Source organism: Cebidichthys violaceus, unplaced genomic scaffold (genome assembly GCF_023349555.1).
Source record: "Cebidichthys violaceus isolate CVI_PGR_0920_01 unplaced genomic scaffold, fCebVio1.0.p SCAF_5, whole genome shotgun sequence".
NCBI lineage: Eukaryota > Metazoa > Chordata > Actinopteri > Perciformes > Stichaeidae > Cebidichthys > Cebidichthys violaceus.
The window spans coordinates 311,718-336,323 of record NW_027176705.1 but is presented as its reverse complement, the minus strand read 5'-3'; the positions used below and the strand labels follow the sequence as shown (position 1 = coordinate 336,323).

The 24,606-nt window shown below is 43.1% G+C and overlaps 1 protein-coding gene across 2 annotated transcripts in view; it reads right to left on the bottom strand.

Annotated features, from left to right (window-relative positions):
- mpped2a (metallophosphoesterase domain containing 2a) overlaps window positions 1–22,500 on the bottom strand; it is a 59,867-nt gene extending 37,367 nt beyond the window's left edge. The window contains exons 1-4 of one of the 2 annotated variants that reach the window (XM_068730864.1): window positions 22,191–22,500; window positions 20,609–20,725; window positions 19,356–19,624; window positions 1,749–1,930 (exon numbers count right to left, since the gene is read on the bottom strand). In XM_068730864.1, coding sequence (XP_068586965.1) covers window positions 1,749–1,930; window positions 19,356–19,468 — 295 coding nt within the window. In that variant the 5' untranslated portion in view covers window positions 19,469–19,624; window positions 20,609–20,725; window positions 22,191–22,500. The remainder of the gene's footprint in view (window positions 1–1,748; window positions 1,931–19,355; window positions 19,625–20,608; window positions 20,726–22,190) is intronic. The other variant, XM_068730865.1, reaches the window with a different exon arrangement.
- Between the last annotated feature and the right edge of the window lie 2,106 nt (window positions 22,501–24,606).

Here is a 24,606-nt window from a genome sequence, read left to right as displayed (position 1 = left end):
ATCCTCTCCACCACCACCACGCAGGGAAAAGATGGGGGAAACATAATTACCATCAAACAACTCCATCTCCATTACTCTACTGGGACTTTCTGCTGCTTTTTATGGCTGCCGTGAAACATCTTACAGAGGGCTGGTGGAGTGATACACCTAGATTCATTTCTTATTCGTCGCCCACGAACGGGTATGAAAGAGAAAATCAAAGCAGGACTACGTGTGCATAGAAATGTTTTGTCATACCTCTCGACAAGGCAGATTTATATTTGTACAAAGATTTAAGAAGACAAAAGCACCGATTGAACACATTTTTTTCACAGTGCAATACGCTGTTAGCATCCAACTGTGACAACAGCGCAAACAACGGCAACAGTGCTGACAGAGCTCACAGTATTTACCTACTGTAGGTCTGATTCTTTCCGTTTCTGGCTTCCATTCACATTGAGCCGGCATTTTGCATCACTGATGTTTTTTTGCAAAACACCTGAAGATGAGATTCAACCATTCCAGGGTGCGGACTGTACAACAGAGAGCAGGAGGCGGCGAGTTTGACAGGATGTGCGTGAGGATCGAGATGGAAGCCATGTTTTAGGTAAATTCTGCTGAAATATGACTGAACATGCAGAGCATACTGACGGACAGCAGAGAAGTAGATTATGCTGCAGGAGCCGCTTGAGAAGTCTCTGCAGACTTCTGGATTTCTGAGTTTTGCTGTGAAAACTGGGTCAATGTTGGTATCCAACTGTAACTGCTGTGAATCCAGACTGACTGCAGCCACTGTCGTCTGTGGAGAGGCCAAACTTTGACGGCTACCTTTCAACTTGGCAGGGGGCGAGTGTCTGATACTCCAAACATAGAGTTTGAGAGCAATGCCACTTTGAGCTAAGGGGTTTACTTTTATAAAAAAAAAAGAAAAAAAAGAAAAAAAAAAAAGTAAGAGGTTCTTACTCTGATATAATGAAAAACATATCAGAATCTGTTTTCTTTTACACTTTTGACATTCTTGTAATTATTCACCGTCTAGTCTAGGTTCAAAGAGACACTTTAAGGAGTTGGCTGTTCATTACACAGAAGCCTGTGTTTCGCTATCACAGATAACTTTAATTACGAAAGCACCATGCTAACCAAACTAGCGCCTGCTGATAACAGCACCCGGCCCTGCTGGACCTCCTTCTTCCACAGCGCCACCCTCTGATCCAAAAATATGGTCATTTCTGGTTCTAAAAAGTAAAATGGCGACAGCCAAAATGTCGGACTTGAGGCTTCAAACCCGCAATCCACAAACCAATGGGTGACCTAACACTAATAAATATAGGCTCTGAGTTTTAAACGCACGTCTCTGCCTCGCAGGGCAAATTTGTCCACCTGCGTCTTTACATTTTCTTTATATGAAATCGCGATGACTCTAAAATTTGCTTCGTGTTCAGTCTTCGCTTCAGCGCTCCCCTGGAGGGTCTAGAGAAGAAACACTTGCTTCAGGGACAGATCACCCAACCACAGCATGAGGCCAGAGGGAGAGGTCATAGGTTAACTGAGCCAGGGTGTTAGGTCAGAAAGGTTAAACTGGACACTTTAGCACAGCAGTTGTGGGTCAACGGGGTTGTGGGGGGGGAGTCGTCATTGTGTGGTCCAGCTCCTGGTTATGCGTGCCTCATCCCGTCCCTCTGTTCACGTGAGAGCTTCAGCACGTCAGCTTTGTGTGAGTGTGGAAAAACATGCGTCCGGACGAATGTGTGTCATAAGCAGGTTAATACCTAGCCAGTCGTTGAACTTCTTAACCTCGGAGGGCAGGCCCAGCTCGGTGAAGTCGCCCGTGTGCAGCAGCACGTCGCCGTAGGGCATCTGGATGCCGTCTGTACGCGAGTGTGTGTCTGACACACACACAAACCTGGTGTGTCCTGCTGGCTTGGGATTGTCATAAGGAATGGGGTCCACCCTGAAAAGACAGTGACACAAAAGAGACGATGAGTCATGATAAAATGTCACATTTACCTCCATAATGATACAGTATCCAAAGTATTGTGAAATTCATCAACAATAGCTTCTCAGTTCTGATATTCTTTTCATTAAATTATAGTTTGAGTTCAGACGGGGAACTTTGCAGCATGGCATCGCTCCCTGTCTCACCCCATGTTGCTTTCAAATAAGGTTACATAACACACACTGAAAAAAAGGAGAGACTGCAATAAAACAGTAAATTATGCATCGACGGGTTCACATTTATAATGTCAGCAACTCCGTTTCACTGAACCCAATTCAGTTTGTTGTTTTTTGTCTTCCTCCCTCTAAAAAAAAGATTTGACGTTGTTCATTATTTGTACAATTTAAACAGCAGCGTCCACACACCAACATAACCACTGATTTGCACTTCTTTTATTGTGTTGAATAAACTGTTTTCAGGTCAGTGCTAGATTTCTTTATGCTCTAATCTGTCAATCACCTGACCCAACAACAAGAGACTCTTTTCACAACATGCTGCCTAATACAAACTTCAGTGAATTTCAAATTGTCAGTATCCAAATAATATGAAAATGACACAGTGAAAAGAACCGAATGAACTGAAAATGCAAATAATTGTGTTCTCCTTTTGAATCAAGTATAAATGGAAATTATTTTGTCTACTCAATCTACAAACAAAGTTGCATTGTAATTATGATAATGAATTATAATTCATCTTTTGTTGTCGACACAGTTTGTGAATATTTTCAGACCTTGACAGTTCACTGTCTGCAAAAAGCGTCTTTAGCCGTGGCGCTCTCAGAACGCCTTCAATCTGAAAAAGCGCCGTGCAAATTTAAAGAAACAGTGTCAACAGTCAAGTACGTTTGATTCCAGGTTAATGCAATGTTCCATTTATTTATGAGACATCTGCCTTTGGTTTTATTTTGTAATTTTGAACATTATTTCTGTAAAAAAAAAAGAAAAGAGCTGTAATACAAAGAAGGTGCCTTTTTTCCTCTTTGTGATATTTCAAAAAGGTTTACTCGATCCAGAAGCATATTTTTAGGAAATGTATGCTAATTTCATACCAGATTGCAGAAGGGGCACAGCTGAAAACTGGAACCTTAAAAAGATCATTTGTTGAGAAAAATAAATTACACGGTCCACAGAGTAATGCATGCAGCAGAGCAAAATGCATCTGGAAGAAAAGAGGAGACATTACAACGGTGAAAGATGTGGCAGCCTGGGATGGAAAACAACCAGCGCTCGGGTTGATTTGTGCTCACAAGGAGGGCAAGGGCTGTTTTGTGGCATCAGATTGGCTAAAGAGACGGTGAATTAAGGCATGCCATGTTCTTTCTATCCATTATCGAAAGAAAAAAACACTTAGACCCTAAGTCTGGCTGCAAAGAAAGCCTTTTATTCAGCCTTTTTGTTCCATGTAAGTACTTCTGTTAAAAAGGAAGAAAAACCCGTACTTTTTTCTGACTGAAAGGAAAGGAAAGGGGGGGGGGGAGATCATCTTGTCTGTAATTGAAGTCTACTATGTGCAATCCTCCAGCACTCTGCCACCAGACCATTATTTCATTAGAAGGGATGTCACTCTGTCGAAAACATCAGACACATAATCAACGCTGCAATCTCCAATCTGACAAGCGCGCACACGCACACACAGTTAACTCGCATCTGTGCACAAACATGGCATAAAGACAGCCGCAGAAGCAGATGAAATCAAAAAGGTTTCAGACTGGAGAAGATGTCATTAACAGAGATGGAGAAAACGGGCACCTCGGCACAAAAGAAAATGTTAGTGAAGGGGAGGCAACGTTGCATTTGAGGAGTCTTATTTTGGACGCAATTTTCCTGTTTTTCCATCTCTGTGACATGTTGAGCAGAATATTAGAGAGGGAAAATGTTCACAAACAGCCTGGAGTCTGTTGTTATGTTTTGGACTTAAACAGTCATCTGCAAGGTTGTCTTAACGGTGGACAAGCTGGTCAACGTCTGTAACGTGTCGCCACTGTATGTAGGTTGGATTAAGTACACAAAGTGCCACAAAGCAGTCAAACTCACAGATTTACAACAGCGACCAAAAAAAAAAAAAAAAAAAAAAAAAAAAAAGAAAATCTGTCGTAACGGCACAGAAAAGTCAAACTGCTGCCGTCTCACTGCGTTTGCCGCCATATCAAACAATTCTTGTCTGTAGTCTAACCACCATTTGTCGTCGCCATCTGTGACCGGTGGCCACTGTCTGAGGCAGCAGCTGCAAACTTGCTGCATGGAGAGTCCCCCCCCCCCCCACCACCGGTGTGTGTGTTTCAGCCTCTGCAAAACTGGATATGGATTAGAAACTGGAGGGGGGGGGGGGGGGGGGAGGCTGCTCAAAACCTTTACTCTGACATGCTAACAGATAAATGCAGCACCGTCATTCATTTGAATGAGGCCACTCAGAGGACTCCGGCAAAAAATTAAAATAAAAGTACAGGTTGTAAAGTTGAACCGATTGCAGATTTTGCTTTGACACAATGTAACGTCGTCCAACTTTGGCCAATCACATTATGTGCATCCGTAACTCAAACCGGACATCCTGGGTCCAGCGAGATTCTCTGTCACCCGAGCGGACCTGGACTCCATACCAAACCCATTGGACAAAATGAAAAACTAGCTCGAGATAATGGTATTTACCATCAACTGTGGGCAGTAAACAATGCTCCCACATACACACAAACACATTAACGTAAGCCAGCAGAGCGGCACTATGCATCGCAGCATAGCTGGTGATTAGATTTGGTGCCCGGACGTCGTGCAGCTTTACAGGATTCGACAGTTCTCGTCATGGAGGAAGGACGAACGCGGAACCACATGGGATGACAAAACACACACACACATATGTACACACGCGCACACACACACACACACACACACACACACACACACACACACACACACACACACACACATTAAAACAAAGCCTGGAGAAAAACAACCACCATCTCCTCCCCTTTCCTTTGAGATTTAATCCACCCTGAGAATGTAAGTAAATACCAGCAGCCCCCCATCAATTAAGAGCAGGCCCGGGCCAAGAAACCTTCATGATAGTGCTGCATAAGTCTCTCACACACACACACACACACACACACACACACACACACACACACACACACACACACAACACAAAGAGAGAGAGGGCCCCTGTCTTTCCTGTTAACATACGACTGTATAACAATCCAGAGGTTCATTAGTAATGTATACAAGAGTTCAGGAGTTCAGCGGTGCAGCGTAGGCCTCTGATCTATTGTAAACGGAGACAGTGAAAATGAAAAAGTCTTGTTGCGCTCCGGCAGCAGGTAAAAGAATATTCTCCAGTGACAGACTGAACTGTGTTAGCATGAAGGTTCGTGTTAACATGTCTGAGCTTCGGCGTGACATCAGAGGGAAGACTGCGGAGGAAAAAAAAAAAGAAAAAGAGAGAGAGTGGGGGAGCGGCAGAAATGCTAATGCGCTGGAGGAGGGCAGGAGCACACTCTCAAATCCGCCATGACATCGGAGCTGACACAAAACCGAGGTCTGCGGCTGCAGAGATATCGGCTCGATGAAGAGACGTCTGTGAGGGGAAACCTCGCTGCGTGAACTTCTTCTCACCTACAGCCGCAACATTAGCTCCTCAAAAAATGTACTGCAACTTAACATTAATTTTCACTTAGTGCAGTGCTTCTCGAGCAAACACCAGCCAGACACAGTTGTTCTCCCGCCTGTCATGCTTGTGTTGTGTTCCTAATTGCAAAATTCACAGATGACAGAAGATGTTCCACATTTGGGAATGAAAGAATTTTTCCTCTCTTAAAAAATAAATAGACTCGAGCCAATTTGCTCTCTCACTTTCCAACGAAAAGTTTCTCGGCTGTTTCCATATTTGAAGTTCTCGTTTATCCACATGACATCATGCCTCAGATTAAAATTCAAAGTACTTAAATACAGTATCATAAAAACCCTGGACCCTCCATGAATAGCACATTTATAATACCAATACAAAAAGACTGACAAGCTTGAGGTGCTTTGCTCTAAACATGCTTGCAGATTAGAAAACTACACGAGGAAAACCTGAATTATTGCTTACAGGTGTCATTTTTTGAGGAGACTAAGGCGAGAGAAGTGGGAATCAACGTGGGGGAGACAGACGGAGGGGAGGAGGAGTGCTCTCGGATGTCTGGAGGAGGATATTCACTTTGACTGAGCACACTTGGCTCCGTGGCCTTTTAAAAAAACACACACAAGCAAACAGGGTCAGAGTTCAGGCCGAGCTTGCTTCTTCAAACGTGACACTTAACTCGCAGCAGATAAGAAGGTCGCGGTCTGTGTCACTCTCCGACTCGTCCGGCTCTTTAAGCGCGCCACATAATCGCTGTGATTGATTGCAACACTTCCTCTCGAGTCCTCACGCCGTCCAAAAACAGGCCGAGGTTGTTTGCTGCCCGGCCAAAAAACTGCCAAAGCTCTTATCATACGTTTTAGAATTAGTTACATTTAAACCCCGCTATCCATCACCGTGAGAGATAACTTCATGTCTACCTCTAATGTGAAAAATAAAGACCCGGACGATGGTTGCAACAATGACTGCACTGCTATCCCAATTCAGTTGAGGTGCAACACCTCTTTCCCAACCACCTACATCGACTCACTGAGCTCTTACGGTTCAAACATTTAACTTGTCAGGTACCGGGTCTGCTCTTGTGGCGTCGTTACAAAAAGTCGTGATGGAAGATCGTCTTTATCCAAGATCGAGTATATCTTTAAAACTTGTATCATGAATGGTGTATTTTAGTGTATTTTCACCAAATGTACAGTTTAGGTTGTAATAAAAAGTAATAGAAGACATTCAGTTTCATCATAGGATCTTGGTTATAATGGTAATAAAGCCTTTGAAATTTCTAGAAGAGGATATAAATCATATTTTCTCTATTGCATCTCCGTTTCCTCTCAAATGGTAATAGAAATAGGTTTACTTACAACTTGGTCAAAGTTGCTGGTGAAAGTTGCTGGCGTACGATGCTTCTGGAGGGACTTGATTAAGTTGGTCGTGTTATATTTTCGGTGCCGCTGCCAAACCTTGAAACATTTGACTTTGCAGATAATGCAAGTGGCCGTAGAACTCGTTGGCGTAGCGAGAGTGAAATGCGTCCGAACAGCTGGAATGTTAGTTTGTCGTCTCCCTCAGCAGGGTGCTGCTGACCACGACGTAAAGAACTAAAAGAGCCGTAACCATGAAAACAAGTATGTGGACGGGGGTGTGTCCAAAAACTTCTTTACTTGTAGAGTAACTTAGAATATTAAGGCCAGATTAATTAGAGTTCTGGTCCCCCCCCCCCCCAAACCCTCAGTCCTGGCAGGGTTAATGGGGTCAACAACCTCTAAGCTGCCCACTTGTCTCAGACAGGAACATGTCAATCACAGCCGGACCGGGTCTCTGTCCGTTTCATACCTGCTGCAGCAGGATTAGCCTCCAGCTCCTCCTCCTCCTCCTCCTCCTCCTTCCTTCGTTGTTAATGGGGTCGTCCCGCTAATGATTTCTCATCAATAAAGGCCACCGGTGAGGAGAGAGTCACCTAAAACATCCAGGGGTCAAATAGACTGCTAATCAACTAAAGCTGACCTGTTCATACATGACAAACGGGATCAGGACTTCTACACTCGCTGGTTCAAAGGCTATCAGAAAGACAAAGCTCCAATCAACCCGACTCTACGGACAGGGAGTTTGTTCTGTGTGTGTGCAACTGCAACACAATAGATTTAAAGTGAGAAATTCACTCTCACTCTCTCACACACACTCTCTCACACACACACTCTCTCTCTCTCACACACACACACACACACACACACACACACACACACACACACACACACACACACACACACACACACACACACACACACACACACACACACAGCAGGATTAATACCATCTGATAATTGTGCAAGAAATGTCAGCTGATCACATTTAATATTCGTTTAAAGTAAATAAATAAACTGCACTCTGCACAGGTTTGACTGGAGCTGAGCCGCAGGTCAAGAAAATTAGACTCATGAGCAAACAGAATTTCCATTGCCTTCAACTTGCTTCATGAATATTAAATACTTCTAAAATGAATCAGGATCAGGAGAGTTTTTTTGGGTAAACAATCGAGATGCTTTAGAGGAGACTCTGTGATGAAAGTACCGTCTGGGAACTTTATGATGATGTTACCACTAAAATAACCTTTTTCACTTTTTAACCAGTTAAATCATTGAGTTGATGAACAGAACATTTAGCAACAATCAATGAATTGTTTAAGTCATTCATTCAGTTGCTCACATGTGAATTTTGCAGATTTTCTTTGCTTTCTTTGTTTATAGCAGCATTTTTAAACATTTATGATACGACACAAAATTTGTATTTAAGGTTAGTTTTATTGACTGAAGTAAATATTCTTATGAATCTTAATAAACTCAGCAGGTTGTGCTGAAACAAAGACAATGTCTACTCTCAGAGCAGACTGTAAATGGACCTCTGCTCTGAAGCGCTTCCTTGTTGAACTTCACAACAAAGGCGGTCGGAGAACATTTGATGTTTTGTGTGTTGACTACGCAACAGTAATAGGAAATTTAAAAAAAAAAAGATAAATCTCAGCTGAACTGGAGACCAAATAGTCACCGTTCCTCCACTGAGCTCACGTCGTCTTTATCGCCCTTTCAGGAGAAACATCAAAACACAATGCTCTCCATTTCTTCTGTCTAGAACCTCTGCATCAGTTCCCCTCCCCCTATTGCAGACTCTCTCACCCACACCCACACACACACACACACACACACACACACACACAGTGAAATACCATTTCTCTGAGAGGAGCAGAGAGAGCGCCTCTCTTATCTTCTGCATTTCAGCTGTCTGCGCTAATTCAATAAACTTCAGAGGAACAAAATGAACACAGGAATAACGGAGAGGGAGGTGGTGGTGATGGTGGTGTTTGGGGGGGGGGGGGGATGCTCAAGGGAGCAGAGAAAGAAGCAAAGGTGGGAGAAAGAAACAAGCAAACAAGCAAACCCAACAGGAAAAAGAGGCAGAAGGAGCAGGAACAGAATGTCGACGCAGAATGATGGAAATTCACAAGAAAAAACGAGCACGATTTTCTAAAATATTCAAATGATAATTGATTTTAAAGAATGCTGAATGATGGCTTCTTGCCTTAATGCCTCCTTCCTCGCTCTCTCTCCCCCTTTACTCCATTTGTTCAGGCAGAGTGCGTCCCCCCCCCCCCCCCCCACATAATGGCCAAGTGCGGCACACAAAGCCTGCGTTGGAATATCAGCACCGGAGAAACCTTCCGGCACTGCGCTGGGAAATAAATTGCTTCTGCTAATGCCCCTTTCATTACGACACAGCCTTTAATTGTGCTGCTGACAGTCCGCCTGGCTGCAGGGATGATGGGAGGAAGGCTGAGGAGACGGGTACGACGTGGCCCCCGGGGGCCAAAGAACCAACCGGCAGATTGCTGGGAGAATAAACTAGTGGAGTAGTGTGAATGGACACACGGCTCAGAGCAGAAAGTACAGATAACAAAAAAAAACAAAAAAAAACATGCCAGCTTCAGTTTGTGGCGATGTACGGACATGTACGGTTTATGTATCCAGGATGCTCAGCTTATGTGAAGATCCAGTTAAGAACTTCAAAACAGGAAAGATAATCACACTTTTAGAAGATATTTACACATTAGGATTAGATGTTGAACCTTAATACTGTTTTGGTATCTATAATAATAATAAAAAAAAAACTAAAACCTCTTCGTAGGTATCTCAGCTAGTGACTAACGTCTGTTCAGATGTTTCATCTTTTTAAGCTACTTTATTTAGGTAAAAGCTCTTGTTTAAAACAACATTTGCGGTTTCTTTTGTTAAATGAAAGAAAGGGTTTGTAGAAAGGAATGTTTGTATACCTAAAACAAATGATTCAGTGTGATTATAACACCGACCAATAAAAGCATCAAGTTGCTGCTTCTGTTAAAACAGAAGAACGACAACAATGTGGGAAAAAAAACAGGCTCCGTCTCCCTTCTCACTGACTCACAGGACGAATCTAACCACTTGTCTTAGTGTCTGACGGTAGAGTAAAACACATTTGGTGATTTCTGAACACCTTACAGAAAAAAAGCACAAGCAAAACAGTGATTACCGGTAAAGGCAAACTAAGCGCCATTTCAACTGCATAAACGGAGGACGTGTCACGTTGAGAAGTTGCAGGCTCGGGCAGCTCTGCCTCCATTTCATGTCAAGAGGGGAGTGACATCATCGGGAGATCGGGCCCAGCGATGCCAGGCTCCGAAAATCTCAAAGACATCAAAAGAGCTTCAATCTCAAAAAACAGCAGACCTGTCCTATGTCAACTGTCACTTAACCCCCCCACCCCCACCACCACCACCAACTCCACCACCACCAACTCCACCAGCAGCACTGTCCCGCCGTGCTCCAGTAGCAGGTCAGGGGTGGAGAGGGAACTTAATCAAGGGTTCTCCAGTTACAAAAGCCCCTCCACTCCTGCCGGCGAGCGGCTGACAGAAACAAAAAGGCCACAAAATGGGACCGGCTCTTTGTTCTCAGGAGACCTGAAGCCTGACTGCTGCTGCTCCTCAAACGGAAAAAAAATGGAACAAAAGTAAAAACGAGGCCGTAGCATTAGCCGGAAACTCCCGCCTTTTGATTCATAATCATAGATTTCCTGACAACAGTTGCATTGTGGTACATCAATAGCCTGATAACCGGCGTGACTTTAGACATTGTGTCCATGTTAGATGATTCCTGCTTGGAAAAAGGGGATTGGGGGGGTTATTCTCTTCTCACTAGGGTCTGTTGACATGCATCCCAACAATCACATTTTAAGTCCACAGGGTAGCAGAGGTAGAATTTAAAAAAGGATAGTTTGTAGTAGTGGATGTTTTGAAGCAGGGTTGTCTGAAGTACTTTAACTACAGAATGTATGACCTACAGCAGATGGCGGTTTGGAGAAGCAGGCAGGAGTAACCAGCACAAGAGCAAAGTAATGCAAAACGGATTTAGGCCAACTAAAAGAAATAAATACAAATGAATATCAGAAAGTCTACGCTATATTTAGAATATGTTTGCCGCTCCAGACCCCCATTAACAAAAAGGGTCATTTTATCTCACAGAACACAGGAGTTGCTGGTTATTGTGCGACTTTGGTGAATCCAATCTAAGAGACCAAAAGTCACAATAACACACAAACTAACCAAGCAAAGCAGCGGCTGTCCAGGAACTCCCGTGTTCTGCGAGCTACAATGACCGCTTCTGTCAATGGAGGCTGATGGCTTTGAAGAGAGGACAGAAAGCAGCGGTAAGGGCTGTCTGACGGCAACGTAAAATAGTGAAAATATTCCAAATATAGCATGCACTTAAACTGATATTGATTTTTGGTGGTTAAAACACATTTTGCTGCTGCTCCCGTCTACAGGAGTACATTGCTTAGTTCTTGTGCTGGTTTCTCCAAACAGGAGGCATGTCGACCGCCGTCTACTAAGACACCGACTATAGACAAGTAACAAACAACCCCACTTCAAAATATCTGAACGATCCCTTTCCTGTTTGATATTTTGATCAAGGAAACACGTCGATTTTAAAGTTATTAAGTCGATCCTACGTAGTTCGTCGATCTCACACATATCGGTGGAGAAGATTCTGGCCCTGGTTGAGTCTCTTTTGGTTGAGTTTTTGGAATCAACATAATCGGGGTGAGATTTAAAGGTCTGGAACAAGACTGGAAGAACAAGTGTTTCCATTACAAGTGACCGATCAGAACCATGAAACCAACGCAAACCTCACAAAGAATCTGTGGAAACTCGGAGGCATCGCCATCATCTGGAGACACTTTCTACCAGACGACCACAAACAAGAACAGACAGTGGATGGAGTTTACCTTCAGGCTATAGCTGCACCACAGACTAATAAAATAACTGTATTGTAACAATTACAGTGAAGCAGCAACAGTGGAAACCTTTTGACTTTGAGAAAACACGGCAAACGAAAAGTATAAACAAACGTTTGGGCTCAATAGTTATGTTCCTCAAAACCAAAGACAAATATGCTTTTTATAGTTGCGATGACAATATTTAGGAAGTGAAAGGAGCGGAAACGGCAAAACAACTGCTTCACTCCAAAAAGAGTCAAACAACAAGCAAACACTGATCCACTTGAAAGGGAGGAACATTTAGTGTTTCCATCTAAAGATCTATTACCGCTGGAGGAGAGAGAGAGACACTTCTGATGTGTTCCACGGTAAATTAAACAACACGGGGAGGTTTCAAATGCCCACAGATCTGTGTGAAAGTCACACATTTCTCCACAATTAAATTGCCAATTATCTGAGTATTTCCATCTTCAAAAGCATTCCCTGCTGTCGAAGTAAACAAGGTTGAACTTCCAGAACACGATACGTGATGGCACAGGGTGCCTTCCTCCTTTGACGGCCCATTTTGAGTCGTGTCAGTTAGCAGTGAAGCCAAGATCACCAACATGGAGAAGGAAACGTTTGATTATCGTCGCAGCACCTCGACTGTCAGGTGAGTCTATACGCTTAGCACCATCCCTCCTTTCAGAAACACACAAACGGCAAAAGATTTAAAAAAAAAAAAAAACGTTGATTTTAAATATATGTGCATATATAACAGCATCAGCTGTGCAGAAACACATCGTATTAAAAAAAAAGTCTAAACAATTTCCTCGACTGCATTTACGGCACTGAATACTATACTAAGAATATATTCTCAAGGAGTTCATGAATAAAAACCAGGACGGTGTCACAGTGAATGTGGGAAGGCCGTGATCTTCCGGTGCCGTTTCCTCACCAGCTTGAGTCAGAATAAATAGCCACGTGTATGGATGCAGGCGGCGGCGTCATTAAATGATTCATACTTACGAGCTCCTCAATTATTCAGAGGGCGGGAATAATTAACAAGGCATCTGGAGGAGAAGGAGTTTGTTAAATGTGGATTTTTTTTATTTATTTTTCCCTCCAAACATTTGTGAGATGGTTTAGAGAATTTCCATTTCCAAAGCGTTGAAATGAGCGTATAGAGCTCAGGTGTCTTGAGTGAATGATGCTTTATACAGAGTGAATAGCTGCCTACAACCAAACAAACAAAAGGATGCAGCTTCTTGTCCGTGTTTACTGGTTTTCTTCTGTGACACAGAAAATACTCAATGGTTTTAAGCCGCTCGAAATCGGGTAGTTTTGTGCAACGCTACCAGTTAACCCCCACTGGTGAGAAACGCACCAAAACCATGGGTTAAACTGACTACAAATCTGAGGCGTCCTGAAGGAGAGAATAGAAGAGAGTAGGCTCTACACTTTACAAAATATGTGTTTTTTTTTTTTTTTATTATATCCAAATATTGTTTTGTCTCCCTCAAAACATTTAGCTCGTCATCGAAGAGACTTTACCCGACCAGCTCTGATGGAAACACAGCGACCTATCTCGACCACTTCATCAAAACAGAATACATGCAGCTTTTACAAAGACGGATTTAGTTGCACTGAAGACCGTTTTAAAACCTGAAATGCAAAAACCAAAGATGGCGGCAAAAAGGCATGCAGTCTGGGAAACTAAGAAAGACACGAGGGTCCATATTCACACATGACTCCAAGACGCTGCGACAGCTCTTAACGCAGCGGAGTCCTGTCTTAAGTGCTATTTGGAGGAAAAGCTCGAAGCGAGGAGGAACGGACAACGACTCGGACCAGGTTGCTCTCTCGTCTCGTGATTTCAGGGGGGGGGGGGGGGGGTCTGTTGGCTTGCATGGTGAGCGCGCCCCCGGTGGGAATTAAATAAATTAACACTCTAAAGGCGTTAATGGTGTAATGCGGTTAAGCCATCGAGTGAGAAATGCCAGCACATGTGCGATCGAGATCAACCACAAACAACATCATCATCCTCGCACAATCTAACCTAACAAATGATTAAGTCCATGTTGTTTTGGGGATCGAGTCGGTTTCCTGCCTCCCTGCTTCATGCAGCCATTTTCTTCTGTTTAACGTTTTTGCTTTTATTGTACGTCTACATTCTCCCACACTCTTTGAACCATATTTAATAACTTTTATCTTTACTAAGATTTGTGCTTAAACAATCAGTCGATTGATTTCTACGCATTTATTGAGCAAAACTGCACAATAATTGCTTTTTCCAGCCTCTCAAATGTGAGGAGTTGCTGTGATTTCGGACTGTTGGCAAAACAGACTTGAAGACGTCAACTTGGGCTGTGAGTAATTATGATGGGCGCAAGAGTAATTGACAATGAAAACACTAGAAGCAAACCTAACTAGGATTTAATTGTAAGGAGGAAAACTCTTTGAGAAAATGGGCCCTAAGAAATGAAAGCACATTCAAGTTCAGCTGTGATTTGCCGCTAAACTTTTCCTGGAGTCCAATAATAGGAGACATTTCAAGTCCTTAAATTCAAGACTTTTCCAGACTATTTAAGGTCTCACAAACACCCCCAAACACCCCCAGATCTCCTTTAGTTTCTACTCTGTCAGTTTGTCTGTCTGCGTCCTGCACTCTGGCCCAGATCCTGCTCAAATTGGATTAGAAGCCATTAGTGTCCCAACTCGAAGCATATGTTTCAAGTTGCTGAGCATTTCATTTCACGAGACGATGAAGAGGGGGCTGAGAAAAAAAAAAAAAAAAAAAAAAGGAAAACATAGACGGCGCAGAAAAATAAACCAGACACAAACAGGGCTGGACCGAGTCTGTCCCTTACTTGCAGACAGAGAGGGAGACGTCCCATGCTCCCAAGAAAGCCCACTTTGACTTCAGGGTCACGTTCCTGAGCATTAGTTTGTGACCGAGTGAGTGTGTGTGTGTGTGTGTGTGTGTGTGTGTGTGTGTGTGTGTGTGTGTGTGTGTGTGTGTGTGTGTGTGTGTGCATGCTCTCCATGCATGTTTTCATATGCGGTTCAGAGAGCGCTACCTTCCACACCACACAAAAGGTGCTGCTGTACTCCATCACGGAACTCTAAATATTCTGTCTGGGGGGGGGGGGGAGGGGGGGGGGCAGACATTACAGCAGGGATTGTATTTCAAATGGCGGGCAACCCCCTCACTCAAGATTGTTTCTCTGTTTCTCTCTCTCTCTCTCTCTCTTTGCTGTCAAGAAAGGCAACAACTTTATTTATGCCCAAATACTGTGGATGCAGTGAGCGGGAACCCCCAAGCAAGCCGGATCATTATCTCTCAAATCTAAACAAGCCCTTACTTTCCCAGAACAGAGCGCGTATTCTATAAGCGCTTAAACATAGCGGGGGGATGGGCTTATAGGAGAGTGTGTGTGTGTGTGTGTGTGTGTGTGTGTGTGTGTGTGTGTGTGTGTGTGTGTGTGTGCGCGCGTGTGTGATCCCGGGTTCCCCCGTCTGAGTTTAAGAACGGCAGAGTAAAACAGTGCAGGCTCTGTGGAAGCCAGGAAACAGCCTAATGTATTTATCCAAACACATATCTGCTGAGAGGCCCCGCGGCTTCAACACATCCCCTTCTTCCTACCTCTTCCAAGTTTCAGGAATTCTAACTGCATTTCTGCACCTCAAACACACCGTCACTGTGTCCTTTTGCGTCGCCGTGTTTCTCAGAGATGCAGAGGCTGGAAGATCTAGTCCTCTGCTGTCTGACTCTTAATGCACTTAACAAACAGCTGTTTCTTTTACAGTATCGTCCACAATCTGCTCGTCGTCGCTTCGAATAAACTTAAGCCGTCTCCGAATGACAGATGAAAAAAACGTAAGCGTTTTAAGGATTTTCTTCTTCAACATCAGGCAGATCCGTTTTTTTACCCAACTTGATTCTCTATTTCCCTACAAAGAGATTTTTTTTTTTTTTTAATGCAATGTTTCTCTGCTGCTTCTCTAACTGAACTATGCTTGAGGTCAACCGGTGCAACACTGCAGAATAAAAGGCTGAGATGAACCACACCAACATAATCTGTCAATCCTAGATAACAAATCCAAAAAAAAGGCAGTGAATTTTCAGCAAAAATGGAACCTTGTGGAGGTAATTCATGTTTTAGAGCGGCAAAAGCATTGTTTGTATTATCTATTATTTGCCTTTTTGAAAAGGAAAAGAATTGAGGTAGCCTCTTCAAACCAGAACCTATTCAGGTGAATCCTCTGATGTCGGCCATGTGTTAACCCCCGATTCCTATTGAAGCATTTGGCCTGATTTACTGTTGTCTCTGTCGACCATTAAAATGGACTGACGTAACACAAACTGCTGGGTGACCTCATCGCCCTTCTGCACATTGGAGGCACCGGCGCTCGCTGCGCTGCCACCGCGGCTCACAGCTGAGGAATCCCAAAACAACACGGTGGCACAATAATGTGAACTCTGCCAACACTGGCGGGGAGGAAGGTATGGTTACATAATTTGACCTTCTCCCCCAAAATAATCCTGTTTACGTGAACATGATTATTCCGACAGAATTGTGGGAATCTGAGTGTTTCAGGGAAACAAAACCAAAAATAAACTTATTGGCCAGATGTCCCCCAACGCGAGGGAGAGCGGCTGGTTTACTTTTCAGTTCTTCACAGATTTGACACTGCTGCCCAAATCTTTCTCTTCCTGTAAACATTAGTCTAAAAATGTCTCCTTTATATATATATATATATATATATATATATATATATATATATATATATATATATATATATAAAAAACTCATGTAACTCATGTAGCGGGTGTCAACCCCACCGGCCTCCATCGGTTTAACTGGAGTCAGATGCCACTTCACTTCCACCTGAACGTAACGCGATGATCTGAGCACACGTGCAGCCGGACCAGGCTGAAGGACAGATTAAGTGAAAGGAGGACTTTACAGCGTCTCTTATCTGATGGCCTCTAATGTCAATTAACAAGAGAACTCCATTACTTTCACTTAAGTCTGATCAGAGATTGTCATGCTTATGCAACAAGAGATGCAGAAGCTAAACTTACAACACTCCTTTTAGATTTAGCGGTTATGGGGAAAAATATATATTTTCACAAACTGCTGCAGTGTTTCACGATGTCCAAAGCAACTCAAGAGTTTTAAACCTGTGGTAAAAAAATCCTTCTTTAACAGTCGAGCATAAATCTGTCTTTTTTAACCTGCCTTAACAATCTGTGGCCGAGGATTCTCCTTCATAGAGAATAACGAGGCGGCCCGCCTCCGTCAAAATTCATCCTGTCGACAAAAGTCTTAAAAGGAGTCTTTTAACAAGCAGTGCACCGAGTGGATTTGTGTCATTTTTAACAGCAGCGGCATTACGGTGACGTAGTGGCGCTGTTTCCTAATCAGCATAGTGAACCAGGAAGCAAGGGATGAAATGACACCGTTGGTTATCACGCTTTCAGAACGATGAGGCGCCACCAGGGTTTCGATGGTAACATCTGCAGAACACGATCAATGCTAATCATTTAAATTAGGAAGTAAACTAATCAAAATAAAATGACATTGAAAAGGAAAGGCTGCCACATAAAAGTGTCTTGTAAAAGTCTGTCATCTACCTTTGTGTAAATAATATTTTGCTAATAGAATTAAATTGTTTTACGAGATAATCAGTACATCAGTATTCGTGGTCATATTCTCAGCCTCTTAACCATCGCAGGTGATGTTCTGCTTCAGCACACTTGAGAAGGAAATATTACTTGGACCTCACCAGAAAATTGCTGGTGAGAACTGAATATCCAAGGATTCACATTTGTAATAAAATACACATTATACTTGAATTACGCTGCATGTAAAAAAAAAAAGTTTCACTTGAGCCAGTTGAAGGCATGCAACACATGCACTGCACCTATAAGGACAACAATGAAAATAAGCTTTGTGTTTTTACCATCAACAATATATAAATACATGTCAGGACTTGGTTGTGTTGTTTTTACGTATACATAACAGCCACGTCTGACTTTAACAAAGACCACAATGGCACTTATGTAATTAGTGCATGGTGTTAGCGCGGGCTCTATTTTCTCACATTAGAGCCGGTTCGGTGTGTGACTTCCTAAAACTTAAATTAACGTCAAGTGTGAAAAATCACCACCAGCATGCTTTGTGTTAAAAGTGTTTTTGCCAAAGCATTTCATCCATCATTAGTTAGTTACACTATAGAAAGATGCCAAAAAGAAAGAGCAACAGGAATGTGTGGCGGCTTTTCAATCATACATCTAAAAACAGCAAAAATCACGGCAAAATGACCCAACAAAGAATAAAGTTCGATAAAAGAGCAATATAAAGTGAAACGACACACAAATCCACTATGAAAACAGCAGACAGGCAGCACTCCAGGGCTTCCCTTCAATCACTTCCTGTCCCTGCCGCAGATAAAATATCTCAAGCACACTGTGCATAAAACGACAACAAAGAATCACTCTCAAATCCTGTTTAAAATCTTAAATCTGCTGTAACTGGGAGAAGACACAAAGCATGCAGCTGTGTGTGAGGCTAATATCTGTCCACAGATAAAACCCACGGCGCTCTGGTGAGAGTGTGTGTGTGTGTGTGTGTGTGTGTGTGTGTGTGTGTGTGTGTGTGTGTGTGTGTGTGTGTGTGCGTGTGTGCGTGGCGAGGGATGACGGGTCACAGCACTCTGACCCACTAATGAGGGACAGAGCATAACCGCATCAGACAAGAGCCACGCTAAGTAACTGGTCTGATAAATAAAATAAAAAGAGCGCCCTAATGCGGACAAAGCGTTCATGCACCACGGTGACAGCATGGCACAAACGATCACGCTCTCATAGGAAGCAGCGGCGAGCCTTCTGCAACGCAGAACGGGGAGGGAGAAAGTCGAAAAGGCTTTGACTGTGATCTGTGTGAACCACGGAAAGCATGTAGTTCTCAGTGGTGCGTGATTTTAAAATGTAACTTCTGTGTTCAAACTTTGCGGACCAGTAATATCGCATTTCCTAAAATGTTACACAGCCCAGTTTGAGCTGTTTTTTTTTGGTCTCTGTCTGTTCTCAAAGTTTGTCCTCCATGGCCACCGTACGCTCTCTGTGTTTGAGCCAATTAAATGAGAGTATAAACAAAGACTCTGCATCAAACAGGCGCCTGATTGGCTTCCTGTTGCCCCTCAAAACTATCTAGATTTCTGCAGTCTGGATTATTACATCTTCTGAAATTTGTTGAACACGTCAAACAAAACCAGCCATAAACCACCAAAACATAAAACGTGAAACTAAACAAATGAATTAAGACAACGGATGAGCCCTGGATGAGTGCATGCTTAAAAGTTACATTTGTCTATTTAAGATTGTAAACGAATGGAAAGCATGAAAGAATTTATTTTGGCAGTTCAAAATTATTCTTAATTTCAGTTCCCATGGCAGGTGATCCAGATTGTGTGTGACACTTACATGTGGACATGTGGAGGTTGGAAGCGGCTCTGGTTGATGTTGTAGTGTGTGAAGGCCTGCGTGGGGTTGGAGCTGTACTCGTCCACCGCGATGGTCACTTTGCCATGAGCCATCCTTCCGCCGTTTGGACATGAGACGCCGTTCGTTCACCGGGATTCAGCAGCGAGCCGTGCGGCGGTCATCCTTCAGAGCCGCTCAAGAAGCCCAGGAAGTCTCCCCAGCAGCAGCAGCAGCAGCGACCCGGCCGACCGACCACGACACACTGCAGTCTGCACCGGCAGGAGAAGGGAGACACACACACACACACACACACACACACACACACACACACACACACACACACACACACAGTTGCTTCAAACAGGAACACAAGGCACACACACATTTCTGAATACAATAAGAAGGTATAAAACCTCTGTGAATAAATAAAATTCAGAAAATAAAATGCAGCATCAAAAACAGGTGGCTTGAGGAGCTGAAGTGACTGAGCACAAGTAGAGCACACATCAAGTAAGGAGGCGATCTTTTTATCTTTTTCAATCACACTGCTGAACGTGATCAATATTTTATGCTGCAATTACAGTTTTCTTGCTTGGTTTCAGAGAGCAGAGTTTTTAGGGTTTTTTTGGCTGTGTCACAATTTGATTTTGGGAAAAACAAATTAATTCCTGAAAGCATTACTCATAAAATCCTAATTAGAAGAAGAAAAAAAAATGCAGTGAGGCAATTTAAATAATAGCAGATGTATTCTACCTTTTCAAACAATATGGCATTTTGTTAAGTGAATAGAAATCCTTTCAAAAAACGAAACGCTGGACTGTTAAGGCGACAATTTACAATCTGGAAGGCACGTTGTTAATTGCTGCTCTGCTGCTCATAACCCAGCTGGTTTTAATACAAACTAATATAATCAAATCTAAAAAATGACTGCAGGCATGGCCTCTAAGGCATTAGCCTGTAGAAATTAAACCAAGCCAATGATCAAATATGCCTTCAGTAAAACAAGACATTTTTCACAATACAGGTTTGATAACAAACACCCGAAACATGCAGAAATAAGACAAAGTTCTACTTCTCTTCTTCCAGGCCTAATTATGAAAAGAACCAGGAACGATGAATGCAATCTGATAGCTTTGCAAATCCGTACAATAAAGACTAAAACTAGGTTAAAAAACACACTTAAATTCTGGAGGGAAAAGCAGCTAAAATGCTGCACAAGCGTGGTTGTTCTTGCATCTCCAGAGCTCACTCACCGGGCTTCTCTGTGTGTGCGTCTCCTTGCAACCCCTGAGCTTCCCTCCTGCCTGACCTCCCTGACTGATAGTGAAGTGGCCACTGTGGGCTTCAGCGGCTTTTATATACCAGACCTCCTGGTGCAGCCACGAGCATTTCAACAAGAAGAGAGGAAAAAGAAAAAAAATCAATTTGTCATTTTTGGAGGGTAATCAGCAGCTCCGGAGTTCATTTGATGGTTAAATCCTGTGATGCAGTGGTGAGTAAAAAAAAAAAAAACCCTCCAGTTGTTGAATATCGTAAAGCAACCAACCTCCCAATTGAACCTAGAAAAACTGTCCTATTTTTACAGAAGCATTGATTTATGTTTTCTGGGTCAGCTGGATGCTACTTCCTATGATATGTGCTATGAATTTAAGTCAGAAAGATTCATGCCAGCCGAGAAGAAAAACGAGGCTGAACTCAATTTCTGCAGAAAAAAAAGAAGAAAAAAAAAAGAAGAAGCTCACACTTCAAGTCTTTACATTGAAAAACATTGTAATGCCATTATTCCAACTCCCATTTAATCATTGCTGCTGTAAGGAGAAGAAACAAGTTGGCAGATCTTCCTGGGCCTTTAAAAAAATAAATAAAAATCACTTAAATGAAATGCTGTCCTGTCAGATGCCTTGAACACACACTTCCCCTTCAGCAATCTCTTCCCTCAAAACACAATCTAAATCCTTAAGTACTGCTGCTGCTCGGAAAAATGGGCTCTCTTTTTTGTGTGCAAATGCAGGCCGATTTGAGTGCAGCATGCTCCACGGTCTCCTCGCCGTGTGTGTGTGTGTGTGTGTGTGTGTGTGTGTGTGTGTGTGTGTGTGTGTGTGTGAGAAACTCGCCTTCCCCGCTTGTCTGTCTCTACCTTGTGGCTACAGTAGCAGCAACTAGCTCTGTAGCTTAGCTTGCTAAACCTGCCCTGGCACTAGATTTTTTTATTTTTTTATTATGCAGGCTGTAGCTTCACACTGATCTGCTTTTCTATAACAGGCATGCACGCGCGCGCGCGCACACACACACACACACACGCACACACACACACACACACACACACACACTCTCTCTCTCTCACACACACACACACACACACACTCACTGTCAGTCCCTGTCTTTGAATATACAGTGCCCCCCCCTCACCAGCTACACACCAGATAGCTAACTTCACGGGTAGAAAGCCCTCCAGTAAGCAGAGAGGGTAAAAGGCGAATAAATTGACCCTTACTGATACCATGCATGCATATATAATATATACACACACACACACGATGTGTGCTATGCACCTCTTGCTGTTAACCGCTTGCAGAAATGTACACAAAAAGAAAGGAGGTCCGTGCAAGCCTGAACTCTGCTCCTGCAATCATAAAAAACACCCAAAGGTGGTCAGTGTCACGGCACCGCCGCGCTAACCTCTTGCTCGTCCTCGTAAATGACAAGCCACCTTTCAACCGACGGCTTTGTGTCAGGAATTTCTTTCTTTTTCTCTCCCCGTCTACCCCTATCTCTCTCTCTCCCCCCTTCCCTCCCTCTTCGGGTTCTCAAAGCAAAGCGGAAAGGTTGCTCTACCTTCGTCGTGTAGGTTTTTTTTTTTTGTGCGTTTTTATATCTGGCCGGAGAAAGAGTGTCGGGTCGGGGTCGCCCTCTACGCGGCAGCAGCAGCAGCGGCGGCGGCGGTGGAGGGACGCGGGTCCATGCGGCAGCAGCAGGAGAGCGGGTAGGTTCGTACGCGGCCGTCCGGGGGTTGCGGCAGTCTGGGCGGATAGGGCAGAACCTTCGACCCGGCGGGACCTCGGCTGGCTCCTGTGGAAAGAAACCAGACAAGAAAGCGAAGGGAGAGAGAGAGAGAAAGAGAGAGAGAGAGAGAGAGAGAGAGAGAGAGAGAGAGAGAGAGAGAGAGCGAGCGCCGGAGAGGCGGGCGAGAGACACTGACAGACAACAGAGAGAGAGAGAGAGAGAGAGAGCAAGAGAGAGAGAGCAGCCTCGGTCTGACGGAGTGCAGTGAGTCGGAGCTGCCACTGGGGTCAGAGAGCAGAGAGAGAGAGCAGGAGCGAGCACAACCCCCCGCCACCTCCCGTGCGCGCGCCCTCATCGGCGGGCTCGCGCGAGATGGGAGGGGGAGGAGGGAAGGAGGCGGGCGCTCGCGTACTCCCGCTCTACCACCGTGCTGCATTCACTTGCTGTCGGAAATGACATTGCTACTAAGGTGCACTTAACAGACAGCAGCGATTTGGGACTAAATTAAAGCGGATTTTTTTTGTTTAATAAAGCCAAAATAAAAAAGTAACTGCCCCACTTTCTAACAATACTCTTTCATAAAGGGTATTGTTAGAAAGTAGGGCAATTATTATATACATTGATAAGCTACATACATTGTAGATAACATAATTTAATGCTTAATTTAGCTTTATTAATTTTTTTTTTGTGGTTGTCCTACCCTTAATTTGTCTGGAATACATGTTGGTTTCGAAATAAAATTGTTTGCCGTCATCAATGGTTAATAAATAAATTGTTTAAGGGGACGCCCATTACTCAAAATACATGTCAGTTAATAAAGCTCAAATGATTATAGACTATTGACTTTTCATATATTTTTTCCTTCAATAAATTAATGGATTACTTACGAATAAATAACGTAGAAGTTTTATGGCTTTATAAAAGCTAAATAAAGGTTGACTAATAAACATTTGCTGCAGCAGGATGAAAACCAGCCTCAGGTTTTTTTTTATACAACCTGGTAATTAAAGGCTCTCGTGCTATCTGCTTATTACTCATTATAAAGCATTAGTAAGTGATTTATTAGCCATTGACTATTGAAGCCACAACGTACAAACCAGTTTTAAAGAGTGCCACATTAAAAATGTGGTGCCAAATCAGTTAAAACATCTTCAATTTCTCTTATTTGCACTTTCTCTTTGTATAAAAAGGAGGTGCGTCTGAATTTTGAGTTCTCAAATCAGGTTACAACCACCAAGCAAGCTCTCTACATCCACACCCCTGATTACTTTAATCATGCTGGAGACAGAAACATCCTATCCTAAATTGACCGTTTACCCTCAGTGTCTTTCATCTCCGTGTGTCTTCTGTTGGTCCTAAGAAAGGTTTTACTATGGCATGTTTACTTCAGGCTGTGAGGCTTCATGACATGGCATAATAAGAAGGTTATTGATCTTCTCCCATGAAATCTTATGCAGTATTCAATATTGTGGTTGCTGCACCTTGAACTCAGCATACACTGCCTCGTATATAAACCAGCACACATGCTGAAACTAATCGATTGTCTTGGTCATGATGGACACTAATGGCGAGATCCGGATACAATAGATTCTTTTTTAAATTGGACTTATTGAAATAATCGGGGCATCTGAACGCCACAGACTTGCTCTATATTTGAGTTCAGGTTCCCATACTGGGAAAAAAAAACTGTACTTTGTTGTGCAAATGTTGACCTGAAATATTTCTTCATAAGATCACAGATGTGGGAAAACGTTGAGCGTAGAAGGTGTTGTAAAATCTATGATTAGAAGACAACACGGCCCCTTTGAGTTCACAAGTAAACAATACTAATGAGTACCTGTGGGAGTCCTTCACGCAACCTGAAATGGGGCAGCACAGTTTCCAAACTCGGAAAAAGCTGCAACTCGGGTGTAAAAACAGCATCCTGATCATAAAGGGTGAACTCCTTGATTGTCAATTCACTAAATTATACATGAAGTCTGGGAGAAAGTTGGTCTTGATTTTGTTGAAATGTAGCATATTTGCTCAAATGAACAAACCAAACTTCAATAATTGAACAACAGAGGTTCAATTCAAAATGAGGTTTCCTGTCTTCAAAGTATAAAGGAACTTGTCATACTAAAGGGTTGCTTACTAGTTTTCTGACCTTTTTTGATTTGAGATTTGTTGTTGTGGCAACCTCACTGTATTATTGACATTTCATTTTACAAAGTCAGCAAGCAGCCTTACGTTCATCCCTGATTAGGAT